Source organism: Sapajus apella, unplaced genomic scaffold (genome assembly GCF_009761245.1).
Source record: "Sapajus apella isolate SASKATOON/1434 unplaced genomic scaffold, GSC_monkey_1.0 scaffold40, whole genome shotgun sequence".
In the NCBI taxonomy this organism is placed as follows: domain Eukaryota; kingdom Metazoa; phylum Chordata; class Mammalia; order Primates; family Cebidae; genus Sapajus; species Sapajus apella.
The window spans coordinates 795,764-816,747 of NW_022436980.1; the positions used below are offsets into that span (position 1 = coordinate 795,764).

At 41.7% G+C, this 20,984-nt stretch overlaps 1 protein-coding gene across 2 annotated transcripts in view; it reads left to right on the top strand.

Annotated features, from left to right (window-relative positions):
• The window catches only part of HGD (homogentisate 1,2-dioxygenase), a 56,266-nt gene extending 45,642 nt beyond the window's left edge, over positions 1-10,624 (top strand). For both annotated transcript variants that reach the window (XM_032298948.1, XM_032298947.1), the window contains 2 exons: positions 4,599-4,780; positions 10,266-10,624. In XM_032298948.1, the coding sequence (XP_032154839.1) occupies positions 4,599-4,780; positions 10,266-10,415 (332 nt within the window). In that variant the 3' untranslated portion in view covers positions 10,416-10,624. The remainder of the gene's footprint in view (positions 1-4,598; positions 4,781-10,265) is intronic.
• Positions 10,625-20,984: the final 10,360 nt, after the last annotated feature.

Sequence of the window (20,984 nt, forward strand, 5' to 3'; positions counted from 1 at the left end):
AGCCTGTACAAGCAGCATGGTGCTGCCATCTGCTTCTAATGAGGCCTCAGGAAACACAATCATGGTGGCAAGCAAGGCGGGAGCTTGCATATCACGTGATGAGAGCAAGCAAGAGAGAAAGGAGAAAGTCCCAGCCTCTTTTGAACAGCGAGACCTCATGTGAATTCATAGAGTAAGAACTCACTCATAACTGTCATGGTGGCATCAAGCCATTTTTGAGAGATCTGCCTCCATTAACCAAACACCTCCCACCAGGCCCCACCTCCAGTACTGGGGATTACATTTCAACATGAGACTTGGAGGGAACATACATTCAAACTATATCAATAGTGATGCATTGACTCTGAGACTAGTTCCCAGTTTCTCTGTCCCATAAGAGGCAGAGAGGCTGGTAAAAATTAGAAGCCGTGTTAGAAAGGCTTCTAAACAAGTTCCCTCACATTTTGGATGTTTCCTTTTGGGAATGGGGAATGCTGGGAAGATTGTTAGTCTGTTGTTTTGGGAAAGTTTATCACCTAAGTATGGTTCAGACAACCAGAAAAAGAAAAAGGGGGGAGGGGGAGAGAAATGTGACTCATTTTGGCAGGGCAAAGCAGACTGCAGCCTACATTAGGGAAAGGACTCTATTCTGGAAAGAGTTTCTGCAGAGCATTTGTTGCCTAGTACAAGACCTAACAAATTACTATTTTTATTTTATTAATATTATTATTAGTAGTACCTAATAATTATTGGCCAATTTCTATGGCCCTGTATAAGTTCTTAAGACTAACTCAAAGTGTTTGTAACAGTTGTAAGACACAGGTAGTATTATTGTCCCCCCCTTTTCTCAGGAGATTAAACTGACACAAGGATTAAGTAACTCTCTCAAGGACTCACAGCAAGTCTAGTAAAGTCAGGATTTAATTGTAGGCTGTCTGATGCCAGAGCACACACTCATGACCACTAACTGATATGGCTAGCATAGTCTCTGATACATAGCATGCTTCTGATAAATATTTTTTTAATAAGTGAATGCATCAACAAAAATAAATAAAGTACTTCATGGCTGTACTTAATGAGGTTGACAGTTTTAAGTGTGCAATAGCTAGCTGAAAATCCAACCAAAGGTCAATATGCAATTCTACTTCCTGGAGTGTGCATTTTTTTGTACATAGAGTTCTGGGAAGACTGTAAGAGGCATTCCATCTGAAACTTTCTAGAAAACAAATTCCCTTCTTTAGTAAACCCCAGGGCCTTCTGTTTATATGAGGTCCCTCTCTGTATATACCAGTTCCCAGGTGCCAGGGCTCAACAGAATACAACAGTGCACTGAATGGCCAATTTAGCTATTTTATAGCATCAGGAATGAAGGCCCTCAGGATGGAAGAAGGCCACTCCATGGTCAAATGCCAGCATCCCCCTTTTTAGATGATGCCATCATGGTAGAGAAAAGAAAATAATCAGTTACCACTGCAAAGACACTAGCTATTTTGCAAATAGCATCATAAGTCCTTTCTAAAAAATGTCAAGCCTACTAAAGACTCTAACTTTTCTCCTCCTGGAAGTTAGTGGCTTAGAGAACCTGTTGTCAAGGAGAGAAAATTGCCCTGGCTTATAGTCTGTACTTCACATGCTACTCCTTAATAATTCACCGTTTCATTCTTGTTCTTTTATTGAGGTTACTCTGTGTGCCTGTAGTGGTTCTCACATTTTACCATGTATCAGAGTCAGCTGGAAGGCTTGTTGAAACAGATTACTGGGCCCCATCCTCAGAATTTCTGCTTCAGTACATCCAGGATAGGACCTAAGAATTCACATTTTTAACAAGTTTCCACGTGATGCTGATGCTAGTGTTCTAGCGGCCTCACTTTGAGAATATTCGGGGGTATAAAAATCACTTAGCCTTTTCTTAAACATTTATTCTCAGAGTTTACTTCCAAAGAGCTTATTAGCTTTCAGGTGGAACCTCAGAATCTGCCTTTTTTTGAGATGAGGTCTCACTCTGTCACCCAGGCTGGAGGGCAGGTAGCACAATCTCAGCTCACTGCAGCCTCCACCCTTGAGGCTCAAGTGACCCTCCCCTCTCAGTCTCCTGAGTAGCTTGGACCATAGGAGTGTACCACCACACCGGGCTTTTTTTTTTTTTTGGGGGGGGGGGTGGATTTTTATTACAGACAGGGTCTCACCTTATTGCCCAGACTGGTCTCAAATTCCTAAACTCAAGCAATCCACCTGCCTTGACGTCCCAAAGTGCTGGGATTACACGTGTGAGCCACCGTTCCCGGTCAGAATCTGCATTTTTCATTGGCAAGTCAGGGGATTATAATGAAGGAGGTTTACAGAGTGCTTGTTGAGAAATACTGGCCTAGGGTTTGTCCCTGTCCCTAGGTAGAGGGATAATAGAGTCATCTGATTTAGACAAGTTTGCTACTGTGCTGTAGGCTCTCAAACCACTCCTTAATTTTTATTTGTGGTTCAGACTTCCTGAAACAAATAACCTTGAGAGATGCCTCCTGTAGTTTTTTAATGACTCTCAAGGTAAATTTGGCCCCAGGGTAGATCTTGTAAAGGTATGGGTACCCTGAGTTAGTTGGAAAAAACCATCAAACCCCAGATTAGAAATTATTTTTCCAGAGATATTAAAAATATTGCTTTGGCAATACTCAAAAATCTTTGCTACTTTGATGTGACTTTATTATAAGAGAAAATGGAGAATTATTTTTGGAGAAATATTGCCTCCAGTCATCTTAATGTGCCTTAGTCAAATAGATTCAGCTTTAATCAGAAAGGCAAGGTGTATCCTCCCACTGTCCTTTGAAATATAGAAAATGATATAGAAATGTCATCACCAAGCTCATTTCTCTCTAAATTCATATTCATATCAAAGCTGAATTCTATTTTGCTGTCTTCTTAAAATTAAGCAATGAAGGTGACCCTGAGGACACATACTAGAGCAAGGAGTGTGACACCAAATTTAAGTCATGAACAGAACTGTTTTTAAAACAGACACTTTATGCTTACATTTGCTTCTTTTTTTGTATTTTTACTTCATAGAGAAACAAGTAGAGCTATGACCTGGGTCTCACCTCTTCAGCAGGAACTCACACACTCTTACTCACTTTGTAGGGGCCTGCAGTAGCTTTCTGTTTCTGAGCAGGGTGGGTGTGGCTGCTTAGTCAATTATAAAAGTATTTGGGACTTGGTTATACTTCATATGTAAGCCAGAAGGGCAGGCGTGTATCGTGTCCAGTGTTTGATTTTGTAAGGGTTGTCACTGCCACATCTCTCTACTCTGTCCTTGGTTTGCATTCTCAGTACTCTCACAGGACAGACTATGAGTAGTTTTAAAGGTTCTTTTGTTGTTAATGATTTCGTTTTTAAGTAGCTTTCAAGGCTATTTCTTATTCATCTCTGTCTCACGGTATGCAGCACAATGTCTAATTATATATGCTGGATGGATGGATGGGCAGATGGGTGAAGTGGGAAAAGGATAGTTGAATGAAAGAGTGAGTAGATGTGTGGTTGGAGATGAAAAGGCACTTATATTTGCTCAGGTGTTATATTTCTTTAATTCCTGCTCTATTGTATTGCTACTCTAATAAAGAGCTTTATTTCAATAGAAGCATAAGAGTGGAAGAGTAGAAGCATGGTGATTTTAGTCAAATTCTGTGTTACTCTAGAAAGCACAACTAGGACCAATAAATTTAACTTCTATAAAAGCAAATTGCCATTTAATATAAGAACTTTATAACACTCAGAGCTCTTCAATAATATGATACGCTTTGTAGAGTAGACAGCTTCCATTCACATCCAGGCAGAGCCCAGGAGGTAATCAGTTAGGAAAGATAAAGACATTTCTTCTACATTGAGTAGAAGTAAGGATCCCTTCCAATTTTAAGGTTTAGGACTCTATGAATAGGGTATCAATGGAAATAGAAAAAATAAAAACAAATCCAAAAGACATTTTGAAGAACAGAAAGACAAGAGGATATCAGATTTAGCTATAGAAGGTAATATTTGTTATAATAAATAGCATTGACTGTCTGTTTTATACACATACCAAGATTCTTTCACACAGATTATCATTTGATAATGGACTTTTAAGTCTGGGGTTCTTTTCATTATCTCACCATCCATCAACACACACACACCCCCCACTTAAGCTTTCTAGATTGGAAACTAGAAATGTGGTGTTGCCATGTCCTACAGTGGAGCTATTTGGGAAAGGGTTCTGATCTGGGAGATAAGATAACTTTGATACAGGGCTTGCAAGCTAGATGATAGAGTACGTTCACTCTCTATTATGACTGGCATTTTAATTATTATTATATCCTCTGGGCCCTGATATTCTTTAGATCTAGCCTGATTCCTGTCAGACAGTGGAACTCAAGACCTCTCATAATCCACATGCCCATGAAGTAGAGCTGTGCCTGCCAAGAATGCCAGTTATGAATGTTTTGTGATTGTTCATCTGTCAATCTATATTCTTTATAGATCCTATAAAATTTATTAGTTTCTCCTATGTTCTTGGAATTCTGCAGAAATAATGTGTAAGGGGTCTTGGTGTTTTACTGGTCTTGCCTTGGATAATAAAAATAATACTGCTTCAACCTTCCCAGGGAACTGCATGAGTGAGTTCATGGGACTCATTCAAGGTCACTATGAGGCAAAGCAAGGTGGGTTCCTGCCAGGGGGAGGCAGTCTGCACAGCACAATGACCCCGCATGGACCTGATGCTGACTGCTTTGAGAAGGCCAGCAAGGCTAAGCTGGCACCTGAGAGGATTGCCGATGGCACCATGGTAAGTATGTTAACTGCCAGATTCCAGCAGCCTCTGAACTCCCCACCCTTGCTGAAAGGGGTGGCCATTTTTTATTTATCCAAAGTCACAGAGGAAGAGTCAAAAGGGGGAGAGTTACATGACTGCATAAGTATGTTTACATGTGTATATACACACATCCTTGTGTATATACTAGACTTCTGGTGTGGTGGTGTAGAAAGGTCTTTGGATTTGAATCAGACCTGGGTTCTGGGTTTAAGTCCCATCTCTTAGTTCCTGTGTGATCTTGAACAAGTCACTTACCTTCTCTGTGCCTCATTTTCCCTATCTGTAAAATGGTTATAGTGTCGAACCCAACAGATGGCTATGAGTTAACCTAACAGACTGTCCAACATGATTCAAATATAAGGGAATATTATTAATACTATGTGAACCCTCTTCCTGTATCCATATGCAGCCCTGAGCATATGCTATGTCTCAGTGTCTTCTGCTTTTTGAAGTAATCCTCCAGGGCCACAATAGTAGCAGAGGCATGATATCACCTTCAGCACATGTTTCAAGCCAAAGAGGGTCAAAAGCCCTTGCTTCACTATAGTCAGGGCTTGTGAGAAGGAATTCTCAGCTGTTTTTTTTCATTTTCCTTGGCTCTGTTTTGGCATGGATACAACTGACGGGATTTAAAACCTGTTTTGTATTCCTCCTGTGTCAGGCTGTAAACATTGATGCTGAACACAATTGCAGTTGGCCGCAGTGCTTGATTTTATTTTATTTTTGCATTCTTTGAGGTAGTGTTTATGGAGCGCAGGGAGTAACTTTATGCTAAATCACATGCAAATTTGCTTTACTTTTTAAAATAAATGCCTTCAGGCCGGGCGCGGTGGCTCACGCCTGTAATCCCAGCACTTTGGGAGGCCGAGGCGGGTGGATCACGAGGTCAAGAGATCGAAACCATCCTGGTCATCATGGTGAAACCCCGTCTCTACTAAAAATACAAAAAATTAGCTGGGCATGGTGGCGCGTGCCTGTGATCCCAGCTACTGAGGAGGCTGAGGCAGGAGAATTGCCTGAACCCAGGAGGCGGAGGTTGCGGTGAGCTGAGATCGCGCCATTGCACTCCAGCCTGGGTAACAAGAGCGAAACTCAGACTCAAAAAAAAAATAATAAATAAATAAATAAATAAAATAAAATAAATGCCTTCAATACTACCTGGTTTAAAATCTGTAGCACAGACCTGCTTACTTCATGCTTGCAAACTACCCTAGGCAGTGAGCATTATCTGTCCATCTGTCTAGTGCAGTTTGCTTTCGGTCCCAACCGTGGAGCCAGAGTTGGTGAAGCTGCTCTGCAAAAGGAGGATGCACAGAGTCCCATTTGCTTGCTTTGGCTCTTTTTCCCCTTTCAAGGGCCTCTATGGAAACCCTCCATCTGAATGAGATACAGTTTGGCAGCCTCAGTTAAGCTATAACCTCTGAAGTCTCCTGGAGGTACATTCCTGGAAGCTATTCCAGAGTTGCCACACAATAACCTTTGGTGCCCCAACTTGGCTTTGGGTGGTCAATGTTATGAGGGAGCTGTGTTTTATAACAGTGAGGCATAGAACAGGGCTGTTTCTATGAGGAGCAGTGCTTTAAATAATGTCTACGACCTGGAGTACTAGTGAGAAAGAGCTCTGCTATTAGGATGGGAGACCCTGGGTGTCAGGGAGCCAGAATACCTGATGGAGGAGGGTCTAACACTTTACCTAGACCTAACTTTCAATGTTCCTCACCATTTCCCATTATATAATTCAGACCTAGGTCTATCTATATGTCTTATTCTTATTCTTTTTTGTAGTGATTAACTTGATACAATACCATCTTCAAAGTCAGCTGGGATGGGGCTTTTGTTACTCTAGCCAAACAGGGAGGATTTTAAGAAGCAGTCAGCAAAGAGACAATAGGAATGGCCATAATGATCCTTATATCTGAATAGTGCTTTTTAAAAATTTTTCTTACTTACTATTTATTATTTTTATGGATATGTAGTAGATATGTATATTTATGGGGGGTACATGAGATATTATGATACAAGCATGCGATGTGTAATAATCACATCAGGATAACTGGGGTATCTGTTACCTCAAGGATTTATCCTTTGTGTTACAAACCATCCAGTTATACTCTTTCAGTTAATTTTAAATGTGTGATTAAATTTTTATTCACTATAGTCACTGTTTTACACTATCAAATGCTAGGTTGTATTCATTTTTTTTCTTTTATTTATGTATTTATTTTTAACTTTTATTTGAGGTTCAGGAGTACATGTACAGATTTGTTACATAGGTAAACTCATGTCACGGGGTTTATTGTACAGATTATTTTGTCACTCGGGTACTAAGTGGTACCCAATAGTTATTTTTTCTGATTCTCTCCCTCCTCCCACCCTCTGTTCTCAAGTAGGCACCAGTGTCTGTTGTTCTCCTTTTTGAGTCCATGAGTTCTCATCATTTAGCTCCCACTTAGAAGTAAGAACATGCAGTATTTGGTCTTCTGTTCCTCTTAGTTTGCTAAGGATAATGGCCTGCAGCTCCATCATGTTCCTGAGAAACACATTTTATTTTGTTCTTTTTTATGGCTGCATAGTATTCCATGGTGTATATACATATATATATATGCGCCACATTTTCTTTATTTAGTCTGTCATTGATGAGCATTTAAGTTGATTCTGTGTCTTTGCTGTTGAGAATAGTGCTGCGATAAACATTTCCATGCATGTGTCCTTATGGTAGAATGATTTACATTCCTTTGGGTAAATACCCAGAAATGGGATTGCTGGGTAGCATGGTAGTTCTGTTTTTAGCTCTTTGAGGAATCACCACACTGCTTCTACAGTGGTTGAACTAATTTACATTCCCACCAACAGTATATAAGTGTTCCCTTTTCTCTGCAACCTTGGCAGAATCTGTTATTTTTTGGCTTTTTAATAATATTCATTCAGGCTGGTGTGAGATATTATCTTATGTGGCTTTGATTTGCATTTCTCTAATGATAAGTGATATTGAGCTTTTCTTCATTTTCTTGTTAACTGCATGTATGTCTTCCTTTGAAAATCATCTGTTCATGTTCTTTGCCCACTTTTTAATGGGGTCGTCATTTTTTCTTGTAAAATTTGTTTAAGTTCATTATAGATGCTGGATATTAGACATTTGTCAGCTGTATCATTTGCAAACATTTTCTCTCATTCTGTTGGTAGTTTCTTTTACGTGCAAAAGCTGTTACATTTAATTAGATCCCATTTGTCAATTTTTGCTTTTGTTGTGATTGCTTTTGATGTTTTTGTCATGAAATCTTTGCCCATGCCTATGTCCTGAATGGTATTGCCTAGGTTGTCTTCCAGAGTTTTTATAGTTTTGGGTTTTGCATTTAAGTATTTAATTCATCAGGAGTTGATTTTTGTATATGATATATGGAGGGGGTCCAGTTTCAACCTTATGCACATGGCTAGCCCGTTATCCCAGCACCATTTATTCAATAGAGAGTCCTTTCCCCCATTGCTTTTTTTTTTTTTTTTTGGTCAGCTTTATTGAAAATCAGAGGATGTAGGTGTGCAGGCTTATTTCTGAGCTCTCTATTCTGTTCCATTGGTCTGTGTCTGCTTTTGTACCATTGCTGTGCTGTTTTGGTTACTGTAGCCCTGTAGTATACTTTGAAGTTGAGTGGCATGATGCCTCCTGCTTTGTCCTTTTTGCTTAGGATTGCCTTGGGTATTTAGGCTCTTTTTTGGTTCCATGTGAAATTTAAAATAGTCTTTTGTAGTTCTGTGAGGAATGTCATTGGTATTTTGACAGGAATAGCATCAAATCTTTACATTGCTTTGGACAGTATGGTCGTCTTAATGATATTGATTCTTCTTATCCATGAGCATGGAATGTTTTCCATTTGTGTCATCTCTGATATCTTTGAGCAGTGTTTTGTAATTCTTATTGTAGAGACCTTCTACCTCTCTGGTTAGGAGTATTCCTAGGTATTTTATTCTTTTTGTGGCAGTTGTGAGTGGGATTGCATTCCTGATTTGGCTCTCAGCTTGACTGTTGTTGGTGTATAGGAATGCTAATGATTTTTGTACAATGATTTTGTATACTGAAACTTCACTGAAGTTTATCAGTTGAAGGAGCTTTTGGGCTGAGACTATGGAGTTTTCTAAATACAGAATCAGGTAATCTGCAACAGGGATAGCTTGACTTTCTCTCTTCTTATTTTGATGCCCTTTATTTCTTTCTCTTGCCTGATTGCTCTTTGCCAGGACTTCTAAGACTGTGTTGAATAGGAGTGGTATGAGAGAGCGTCCTTGTCTTATACTGGTTTTCAAAGGGAATGCTTTCAGCTTTTCCCCATTCAGTATGATGTTGGCTGTGGGTTTGTCATAGATGGCTCTTATTTTGAGGTGTGTTTTTTCAATGCCTAGTTTATTGAGAGTTTTTAGCATGAAGATATACTGAATTTTATTGAAAGCCTTTTCTGCATCTTGAATAGTGCTGTATAACTTGCATAGCACTTCCATATGATCTCATGCAGTCTTCCCATCAAGGCTGTCATAGAAGTCAGGCAGGGATACTCACATTCACATTGTTTTAGGCAAAAATAATTTAATGTATACTAGATCCCAAACATTAATCTGTGTGCTTTGGGTTGTACCACAAGATAATTCTGTTATTTTCCTTTTGCCTGTCTGTATTTTAAAAATTTCCAAATGTGAGCATACAAGAATTGTAGTGTTTGGTTTTGGGGTTTTGTTTTTAAAGCCACAGTGGGTAAGAAAAATCAGCCATTGACGAAGCTGGAATGTCTAAGATGCACAGAGTATTTGCATATTCTTTCTGTTGTGAAAAAAAACCTCCTGACAGTGTAATATCACCATTCAAACACTTCTAAGATATGACATTTAAAGGTGCTACAGCCATTCCTACTAATTCCTTTGCCTCCCTCTCCTCCCCACTCCCCCTTTTTTCCTTTTCCGAGTCCATCTCTTGGTCAGTGTCCTGAAAAGACAGGCTCAAATCCCAGGTCTGCCATGACTTGTCACCTTAAGCATGTCATTCCCCAGCTCTCAGCCTTAATTCCTCCTCTGCAAAATGAGAGTATGCCTTTCACAAGGACATAGCCACAGTAAGGAAAGGCCCTGAAATATTCCCAGGATTCTCCTCCCATGTCTGCCCTTGGATCTAGCAGACTTAGTTCCATAATACCATGAAGACAATGTGAATCTTAAGGGCTGAATTTTATTTTACAGAATAAAACTTGAGGTCCTGAGAAGTTAAGAGTCTTGCACCAGGTCTCACCAGCTTACAAATGGTAGGACCAGAGCCACAACTCAGGCTTGAGCCTGCTCTCCTCACCATGCTAGCACACAAATCTTTGATTTATTATTGGAAGATTTTTGCCTACCCATACCTTCCCTTGACATCTAATCAAATGTGTTTATTATCTATCTCACTTCTTTTTTTCTCATCCCACCTCACTTCCTCCAGGCATTTATGTTTGAATCATCTCTAAGTCTGGCAGTCACCAAGTGGGGACTCAAGGCCTCCAGGTGTTTGGATGAGAACTATCACAAGTGCTGGGAGCCACTGAAGAGCCATTTCACTCCCAACTCCAGGAACCCAGCAGGACCTAATTGAGACTGGAACATTGCTACCGTAATTCAGAGTAGATTTGTGAGGCTTTCTTGAGAATCTTATGCTTTCTGGTAGTATTGGGGGAGGGGGTTGGTTAAAATGAAAACTCACTTTTAACAGTCAAGTAACTCAGAACTTTTGCAGAAACGCATTTGCAAAGTTCTATGGCTGTTACCTTAATTACTCAATAAACTTGCTGGTGTTCTGTGGAAGTAGGGATCGGTCATAATCAGGCCTTGATGAGCAAACCTGGCAGGTCAGGTAAGTCTTGGTAAGATTGAACCAAGGCCCAGGGCCCCTTCCCCTGTGGTTGGCCCAAAGGCCTTTATTCTAAGAGCACAAGTCCAGGCATATGCTCGATACCACAAGACCAGGCCACAAGGCCAAGCATTCAGACCATGAGCTGAGACTGAAGGTATGGCAAAGCTCTTAGGAGCCAATCCAGACATGGGGAAATTTAGGGGATCATGAGCTCTCCAAACAACCAGGTTTCAATAGATGAGGAACCAGGCCAGTAGGCTGTCTAATCTTGGTAGTCACATAGCAGCCAATATGATGATACTGGAGAAGAACACCAGCCACCAAGATGTGAGAATCATTCATTTTCTTAGGGTGACTGCCTGTCCCAATTTGTGCAGAACTACATCAGTCTTCACTGAAAGACCCACATCCCAGGAAACGCCTCAGTCCTGGTCAAACCAGGACAGTTAGTTACCCTACTCTTCACTCATTTATCAATCCATTTGGTAACCACATGTTGAGTCTTTACTACCAGTTACAGAGAAGATGCTGGGGATGAAGGGTTGAATAAAAATAAGCAAGCTCTCCCCTTAAGAAGCTCACAGTTCGAAGAGATAAGGGTCAAAGAAAATCAAGGCCCGAGTATAAGGCCATGACAAAAATTTCCACTGTGTGAAAAGCTGTACCTACCAGTTCCCTTCCTATGGTCAGCATCCCTCCCAGAATACAGGGCTGCCCAAGACTTTGGATGTGAGTTGATTAGGTTCTCCTGGTGTGACAAGATAGGAAAATCTGAACAGAAATATGGTGGACAATGATGTTTGTCAGTACTTCAGCTTTGTACGTTTAGCACATTTCCCCAGCTTTGTTGCCATAGTAGCAATTTTGATATGCTGCTACCAAATTTTCATTCAGTAATATGTAGTGAGAGTAGCTATGTGTCAGGGCCTAAGGATTAGAATTGCCAGATAAAATATGAGAGGCCCAGTTAAATTTAAATTTCAGACAAACCACAAATAGTTTTTAATATAAGTATGTCCTGTGCAGTACTTGGACATTCTTATGCTAAAAAAATTATTCATGGATCACCTGAAATTCAAATTTAAGTGGGCATCCTGTATTTTTATTTGCTAAATTTGGCAATCCTACTAGAGATATAGTGGTCAAGGAATAAGGCATGTTCCTGGCCTTACCAAGCTTACATTGTAGAGGGAGAAGACATGACTTCCCCCTGGCAAGATAGCAAATAAAATAAATAGAGGGAGGCCAGGTGCAGTGGCCTACGCCTGTAATCCCAGCACTTTAAGAGACCAAGGCAGGCAAATTGCTTGAGGCCAGGAGTTCAAGACCAACCTGGCCAACATGGCAAAACCCCATCTCTATTAAAAATACAAAAATTAGGCCAGGCACAGTGACTCATGCCTGTAATGCCAGTATGCTGGGAGGCCGAGGCGGTCAGATCACAAGGTCAAGAGATGGAGACCATCCTGGCCAACATGGTGAAACCCCATCTTTAAAAAAATGTAATAAAAAATACAAAAATTAGCCTGGCGTGGTGGCACATGCCCGTAATCCCAGCTACTTGGGGGCTGAAGCATGAGAAACACTTGAACCCGGGCAGCAGAGGTTGCAGTGAGCCAAGATCGCACCATTCCAGCCTGGGTGACAGAGCAAGACTCTGTCTCAAAAGATAAAGAGAGGGAGATAACAAAATAAAATTATTACAAACTTTGAAACATGCTAAGAAGAAATCAAACAGGGATTGATATGGAATAACAAGTGGTATGAGCTGGGAGGGATCTTTCTTCATAGAGGAAGGAAGGTCTTCGGTGAAGATGTGACTTTAACCAGACCTAAAGGATAGGAAGGAGCAAGTCATTGAAAGAGTGGGGGTAAGGAGAGGTGGGAGGAGGAGAAGCACTTTAAGAAAAAGTCTCATGGGTTCAAGTACCTGAAAGAGGAGTGAATGTGGAGAGCCCAAGAGGAAGCTATTGCAATAGTCCAAGCAAAAATAAACCTTGTCCTGAGCTAATGAGGTAGCAGCAGAGACAGAAGTGGATAAATTCCAGAATGTTTTGGAGTAGACCTGAAATGACTTGGTGAATTGGATGTAAAGAGTGAGTTAAAGAAGAGTTGAGGACAGGGCTGGTATGACTGCTAGGTTTCTGGCAATGGTATTTCATGGTCTCAGAAGCTAAGGTGAAGATATCTTTAAGAGTGACAGAGGTGGATATGTCTTTCTTTTTTCTTTTTTTCTTTTTTTTTCTTTTAAGGCAGGTTCTCACTCTGTCACCCAGGCTGAAGTGCAGTGGCACAATCATAGCTCACTGCAGCCTCAACCTCCTGGGCTCAAGCAATCCTTCCACCCTCAGCCTCCCAAGTAACTTAAACTATAGGCACACATCACTACACCCAGTTAATTTGCAGAGACGAGGTCTTGCCATGTTTTCCTGGCTGGTCTTGAACTCCTGGGCTCACCCTATTTTCCCACCTCAGGCTCCCTAAATTCTGGGATTATAGGTGTGAGCCACCATGCCTGGCCCTCATACTCTTTAATATAAAGAAGTATATTAAAAATTAAACATTAACGGCTGGGTCCGGTGGCTCACGCCTGTAATCCCAGCACTTTGTGAGGCCAAGGCAGGTGGATCATCTGAGGTCAGGAGTTCGAGACCATCCTGGCCAACATGGTGAAACCCCATCTCTACTAAAAATACAAAAATTAGCTGGGCGTGGTGGCATGCGCCTGTAGTCCTAGCTACTCAGGAGGCTGAGGCAGGAGAATTGTTTGAACCCAGGAGGCGAAAGTTGCAGTGAGCCGAGATTGTGCCACTGCACTGCAGCCTGGCGCGTGGCGACAGAGTGAGACTCTGTCTCAAAAAAAAAAAATTAAACTAGCAAATAAGTCAATACTTTAAAATAAGTTTAAAAACTGACCACTGTAGCAGAGGCTGTCAATGGTTCATCTACATCCCACCAGCAATCACCATTCAGTGCCAATGGACTGCTTTCAATTGCTAGCACCTGCAACTGTGCCTGAGGCCAAAACCAGAACTCAGCCAAAGTGCTAAGGCATGAATGACCTTGGATGTAACCTTTAACCTGTGACAAATAGGAATTAGTGGAATAACACAGCAGCTCTGTCACCTCCTACCTCTGAGGTTTGTGTTCTACCCTGACCCTCTGCAGCTCCCAAAGGGATTGCACTCCAAGTGCCCACATGGCAACTTCTTAATAACGCATCATTATTCACATCCTTCCCTTCCCTCTCACTTCCCCACTCTTCTAGGGTGCTTCCTGCACTTTCAACCAGTAACTAAAACAACCACTAAAATATTTCATTCACAAACCCCAGCATATTACCCATATGAGTTCATTCTAACACTATTCTTATACACATATATCAACTCTTACCCAATTCAGTTCACTCTACTCTCAATTTGGTGGCAAAGCCTTCCTAGGGCTAATGCAGCATTCCTGGTTGTCATCCACTTAGCACCCAAGCACTTTTACTTTGCCACATCACTGCTGGCTGCAACTCCTTAGCTGGAGGCAAGATTTCATCCAAGCCAGACTGGTCATACTAATTATAAAAAAAGATTTTATTTCCTTTTGTTGTGCTTCAGATCAGCTAGAAAGTTTCCTGTATCATTTTCTTAATTCCCTGTTCTCTAAGATGCCTTCTTCCACCATGCTCCCCAAGAAATATGCCATCTTGTTGCTTAGAAGTAGAAAACCTTAAAGAACAGAAAGCACCCTGATTAGGCTTCTTCTTACAGGAGAATTTTCTGCCAGATCCCCTTGGCATCTTTATACATTTTGTTGTCGTTGTTAGAAAAGGGTGTAAGAACAGCCACCTTCTCTCTTTCTTTCTGAGAGACGTCTTTCATGGCCCAGACTACTACCAATGGCTTAGGACCAGTGGTGCTCAACAGAGGCAGTTTTGTCCCTCCCACCCAAGACATCTGGCAAAGTCTAGAGACATTTTTCATTGTCACAACTGGGGAGGGTGCTCCTGGCATCTAGTCAGTAAAGTCTAGAGATGCTGATAAACATTCTGCAAGGCACAGGACAATCTCCCACAACAAAGAACTAGGCGGTACTGAATGCCCACAGTGCTGAGGTTCAGAAACCCTGCTCTAGAAACAGTGGTTCTCAAGTTCCGCTGTGCATTGGATCTTTAAAAAACCCCACAACTCGCAGTGCCCAGGGCATGCCTCAGATCAACTAAATAGGAACAATAGGGATGAGACCCAAATATGAGAATGTTGTTGTTATTGTTTTGAGACAGAGTTTTGCTCTTGTTGCCCAAGCTGGAGTACAATGGCATGATTTTGGCTCACTGCAACCTCTGCCTCCCAGGTTCAAGCAATTCTCCTGCCTCAGCCTCCGGAGTAACTGGGATTACAGGAACATGCCACCACACCCGGCTAATTTTTTTTAATTATTATTATTTTTAGTAGGAACGGGGTTTCACCATGTTAGCCAGGCTGGTCTCGAACTCCTGACCTCAGATGATCCACCTGCCTTGGCCTCCCAAGCAGCTAGGACTACAGGCATGTCTTACCAGATCCAGCCATATCAGGGTTTCTGTGCTCAGGTGGGGCACAGAAAGAGTCAAGATGTTGTAGGAGTTATTAAGAAATTATTTTAGGCAGATAGAGAAGAAAAGGGGTCCTTTGGAATTTTCTTTTTTTTTTTTCTTTTTTATATATATATATATATTTTTAAGTAGAGATGGGGTTTCACTATGTTGGCCAGGCTGGTCTTGAACTCCTGACCTCATGGTCTATCCACCTCGGCCTCCCAAAGCGCTGGATTACAGGCGTGAGCCACCACGCCTGGCCGGAAGTTTTCATTTTTTAAAGCATCTCCAGAAACCTTTTTTTTTTTTTTAATCCAGCCCAAAATGTCACAGAAACCTTTCTTATAAAGCCCTAGCTCTTAGAGCTGGGCTGGCAACCTTTGACATGCAAATGCAGGCCATTAGAAACTAGGTCCGCCCAATATGGCGATTCCCACGGTTGTCCTCTTGCCCTTGTTCACACATGTGCCTGGTAATATGGGTGCCCCCGCCATGTCCCCAGGAATGTAGACATCACAGCGACCATATTTGCATATTAAAAGGCTAGGGTGGGAAGGCTAGCTTTTTCCACAGACTATGTGAATGACATGCCTGATCAAACCAATCCCCTGAGCCCAGTGCAAATCAGACACTGCCCCCTCCAGGCTACTCATAAAACTGGCTGGTATCCATGGCACTTGGGGTCTCCTCTTTCTGGCTCTCTCTGTAACAGGGAGCTTCTTTCTTCTGCCTTCCCAGTTCTTTCTTGCCTATAAAACTCTCCACTCTTTAAAACCACTCCACATGTGTCCTTGTGGTCTTTTTCCCAATTCGATTGCAAGACAAGAGCCCTGGTGTTGTTCCTCCACTCATTCGAGCAGTATCACAGGGAGCAGGACAGGAAAGTTTAATAAAAAACCTAAGGCAGCCTAGCATGGTGGCTCACGCCTGTAATCCCAGCACTTTGGGAGGCCGAGGCAGGCAGATCACAAGTTCAGGAGTTCGATACCAGCCTGGCCAATATGGTGAAACCCCGTCTCTACTAAAAATGTAAAAATTAGCCGGAAGTGGTGGTGGGCACCTGTAGTCCCGGCTTGATTATATGCTAAACGAGGGGGTGATTATTCATGAATTTTCCAGAAAAGGGGTACGCAATTCCCAGAACCGAGGGTTCCTCCCCTTTTTGACTGCAGGGTAGTTTCCCGATGTTTTCATGGCACCTGTAAACTGTCATGGCTCTGATGGGAGTGTCTTTTAGCAGGCGAATGCATTAAAATTAGCATATAATGAGCAGCCAAGATGACCAAAGGTCACTTTCTCGTCGCCATCTTGGTTTTGTTAGGATTTGGCCAGCTTCTTTACCGCAAACTGTTCTATCAGCAAGGTCTTTATGACCTGTATCTTGTGCTGACCTCTTCTCTCATCCTGTGACTTAGAATGCCTAACCTCCTGTGAATGCAGCCCGGTAGGTCTCAGCCTTATTTTACCCAGCCCCTATTCAAGATGGAGTCGCTTCAGTTTGAACACCTCTGACACAAACAGTAATCCTTGCACTCTAAGGTATCATCTCTTAAACCCTCCAGGCTAGATCAGGTGTTCTTTCTCAGCACCTGGCTTCCCAATGCACCAGTCTTTATCCCTTTCAAAACATGATTAAAGATATGTTCTCTGGAGTCAGGCTGCTCAGATTTAAGTCCCAGCTTATTAGCTCCGTGGACTCAGGCAAAGTATTTAATCCTTCCAAATCTCATCTGCATAAAGGAGCTATTAGGACCTACCCGAAAGGGTTGTTCTGAGGTATTTTGAGAAGTGTGTAAAGCCCTTAGTTTAGCATAGTGCCTGGAACACAAGTCAGTGTGCTGGCTGCTGTAATTGTCTTTGTCCACTATAAGTTCCTCTAAGGAGGTGTATCTTCTTCATATTAGTATCCTCAGTGCTCAGCAAATGATAGGGGCTCAATAAGTGTTTGAGCAACACAGAGAAGGCCTGCACATCTACCCCAGCATCTCCAGAAAACCAACCATCCCCAGTATCTGCAGACCAACAGCAGCTCATCCTCCTTGCAGCCTGCAAAAATGTCCTGAAAGGACCAAATCACTTCTGGGCCACCCCTTCTGCACCACATGATTTTGGAGGGGAAGCTGCCTGCCCAGCTTATAATAGATGGCTCAGGGAAGTTGGCCAGTTCCATCTCCATCTACCCTCCACCGAAGCCATCCCCTATAAAATAATACTCTTGGACTCTTTCTCCATTTTCTATAAAATATTAATAAAACCCTCCTTAGAAAACTTTGTTTTGGGGGGTCGGCAATAAAAATAAAAAAAGAAAACTTTGTGTTTTAATGGATATGAAACATAAAATGTAAATTGTCGTTTGAGATGGAGTCTCACTCTGTCACCCAGGCTGGAGTGCAATGGCGCCATCTCGGCTCACTGCAACCTCTGCCTCCTGGGTTCAAGTGATTCGCCTGCCTCAGCCTCTCAAGTAGCTAGGAAGTGGGCGCCACCGGGTCCGGCTAATTTTTGTATTTTTCTTAGAGACAGGGTTTCACCATTTGGCCAGGCTGGTCTCGAACTCCTGACCTCGTTATCTGCCCACCTCGGCCTCCCAAAGTGCTGGGATTACAGGTTAGCCACCATGCCCAGTCTAATATGTTTTTTTTATTTTTTAAATGCTTAAATATGCAAAGCTTCAAAGTCTCCTACCACCTTCTCCTCCTACCCTCAACAATTTCGTACCAGAAATCAGCCCGAGTCCCTCCTATACTGATTCATGGAGCAACCTCAATTTCCTCCTTCCTCCAGTGCCAAGATTCCTTAGAGCCTAATTATTAAATAAGAGGTGAATTCTTTACAGTTGGTGATAGAAGTACATAACTCAAAACTGATAAGGTGATACTCCTTGTGATTAAGGGGACAAATGAACTCTAGTGCCAGGTTTGCTTCAGAAACCTCAGGTATTCCACCAGCCATCCAGTTCCCGGAAATTCAGAGGTCGGATGTCAGGAATTGAGCTTCCTTTAATCCTTTGAATCCTGAAGCTTGGCAATGAGATTGATGCACTCTGCACTTTCTTGGTAACTCAAAATGAAGGTCCTCCAAATAGCTGATGTGGTACTATGTCTCTCCAGGCCACAGTGAGTATCTGCAGAATAAGGAGTCCCTATCTTAACCACAAAAATGGCAGTAAACAATGCAGCCATAGGAGAAACTACTGGCAGTATTAGCCATACTTATAGGTATGAGTGGGTCCTCTAAATGAGGAATAGAAACACGATAAAATTCTATTTGTTCACACAAACGTAGAAAGTGGCAGTGTATCAAAAAATAACAAGATGCTGGTGAGGATGCAGAGAAAAGGGAACACATATACTGGTAGAAAAAATGTAAATTAGTTCAACCATTGTGGAAAGCAGTCCGGAGATTTCTCAAATAACTTAGAACTACCATTTGACCCAGCAATCCCATTATAGGTATATATCCAAAGGAATATGAATCGTTCTACTAAAAGACATTTACACTTGCATGTTCATTGCAGTGCTATTCACAATAGCAAAGGCACAGAATCAACTTAAGTGAATCAAGTCAATGGTGGATTGGATAAAGAAAATCTGGTACATATATACCATGGAATACTACAAAGCCATAAAAAAGAATGAAATTATGTCCTTCGCAACATGGATGAAGGTAGAAGCTATTATCCTAAGCAAACACATACAAGAACAGAAAACCAAATACTGCATTTTCTCACTCATAAGTGGAATCTAAACCTTGGGTATACACAGACAAAGAAAGAAATAATAGACCCTGGGTAGAGGGAGGGAGGAGGGTGAAGGCAGGGAGGAGGGTGAAGGGAAGAAGGTGGGTGAGAGATGGAGGAGGTTAGAGGGCAAGGATCAAAAAAATGCCTATCAGATACTATGCTTATTATCAGGATGATGAAATAATCTGTACACTAAACCCCTGCAACATGCAATTTACCTGTATAACAAAACTGCACATGTATCCCTGAACCTAAAATAAAAATTTTAAAAAAAGGCAGCAGTGAAAGCTTTGAAAATCCAGAATCTTTGAATATATGCATATAATTACATTTTTAGTAATTTTAAAGTGCTGTCCGTTTTGTGACCATGCAAATTTGATAGCTTCTTGTGCGGCTCTCTAGTTTCTTCAAATACCCCATTAATTATCCCGAAGAATATACAGATAGATAATAAGTTATGACAAGATTTCCAGGTGCCACTAGGAATGAGAAGACATAAAAAGAAAAACAAATCAGAGACTGGACCCAATGGGATTTCAATTAGAGCATGGATGTGATCTTTTTCTCCAGGCAGGATCCACAATAAAGTATAAAAAGACATAGTAGTTGAACCAGCCTGTTAGGGAAGCAACATTGTGCCAGGGACAGGGAAAGGATGTTATAAAAGGGTAAGGAATCATTAAGGCTGACTCCTCATGCATGTGCATATAGTGGTACTAACAGAGAGAATGTATTTCCACTTTCATAAAGCTTTCAACAAGTTCACATCCAAATGAATCATCTTGGTATTGGCAGGGGCTTCTTTGTTCTGCATTGAGGGCCGTCTCAAAAGTTGAAAATTATGTCTGATTGAAAATCAACATGATTATGGTCCTCCTGCAGCCTCTCTTGCCCTGCAATCATCCTCCATCCAGGAACCAGAACAATCTTCCAGGAATGAAAATCCAATCAGATTTGTCCTGCTTAATCCCTTCACTGACTCTCACTGCCATCAGGATAGTCTAAACTCTTTATGTGATAAGGGCTTTATGATCTGGTTCCTGGTTACCTTCCTCATGGCACACATCATGTTTTGGATGCTCAATAGTACCAGAGTGAGCTCCTGTGCCCAGTGCCCAGGGCTAGTGCATTGATCAGACAGACGGTAGCGTGTGGTGTTCAGACGAGGTGGCAGTTGTCCACACCAGACCACTTCCTGGTGTGATTTCAGACATTTCATTGTTCCTGACTGATAAAAAAAATCTGTTGAAACTGATTAAACTCATGAGAACACACTGCTCAATAATTCCTAATGTTACAACATGTTTTTTAAAAAATCCTACTAAGTAAAAATTCCTTTGGGTACTGCCTTCTTTCAACATTTAGGTACCAAGAATATATTGTAAATATTTTTCCTGATACCGAGGGGTCCAAAAATAACTCCTGATGAAAAAAGCCTCGTATGATCAAGAATTAATATCTAATATATCCTGTTTAAGCCTTAAAATCATTAAGAAAAAAGACATATCAGAAAAACAGAGCCATTTGTAGTGGCTAAAGTGAGCGGATCACTTGAGCTCAGGAGTTCAAGACCAACCTGGGCAATATAGTGAGCCCTCCTCTCTATTTTTAATGAGAAAGAAAGAGACAGAGAGAGAGAGAGACAGAAATACAGGCCAGGCACAGCAGCTCATGCCTATAATCCCAGCACTTTAAGAGGCCAAGGTGGACAGAAAACCTGAATCCAGGACTTCTAGACCAGTCTGGGCAACATGGCAAAAACCTGTCTCTACAAAAAAATACAAAAAATTACCAGAGTGTGGTAGCACATGCCTGTAGTCCCAGCTACTTGGGAGGCTGAGGCAGGAGGATGTCCTGAGCCCAGGAGGTCAAGGCTGCAGTGAGCCATGATTGTGCCATGGCATTCCAGTCTAGGCAACAGAGTGAGACCCTGTCTCAAAAAAACCAAAAAAGCAAAACCAAAAAAACAGGCAGTGGATTTGAACAAAGAAGTAAAAAAATAAAT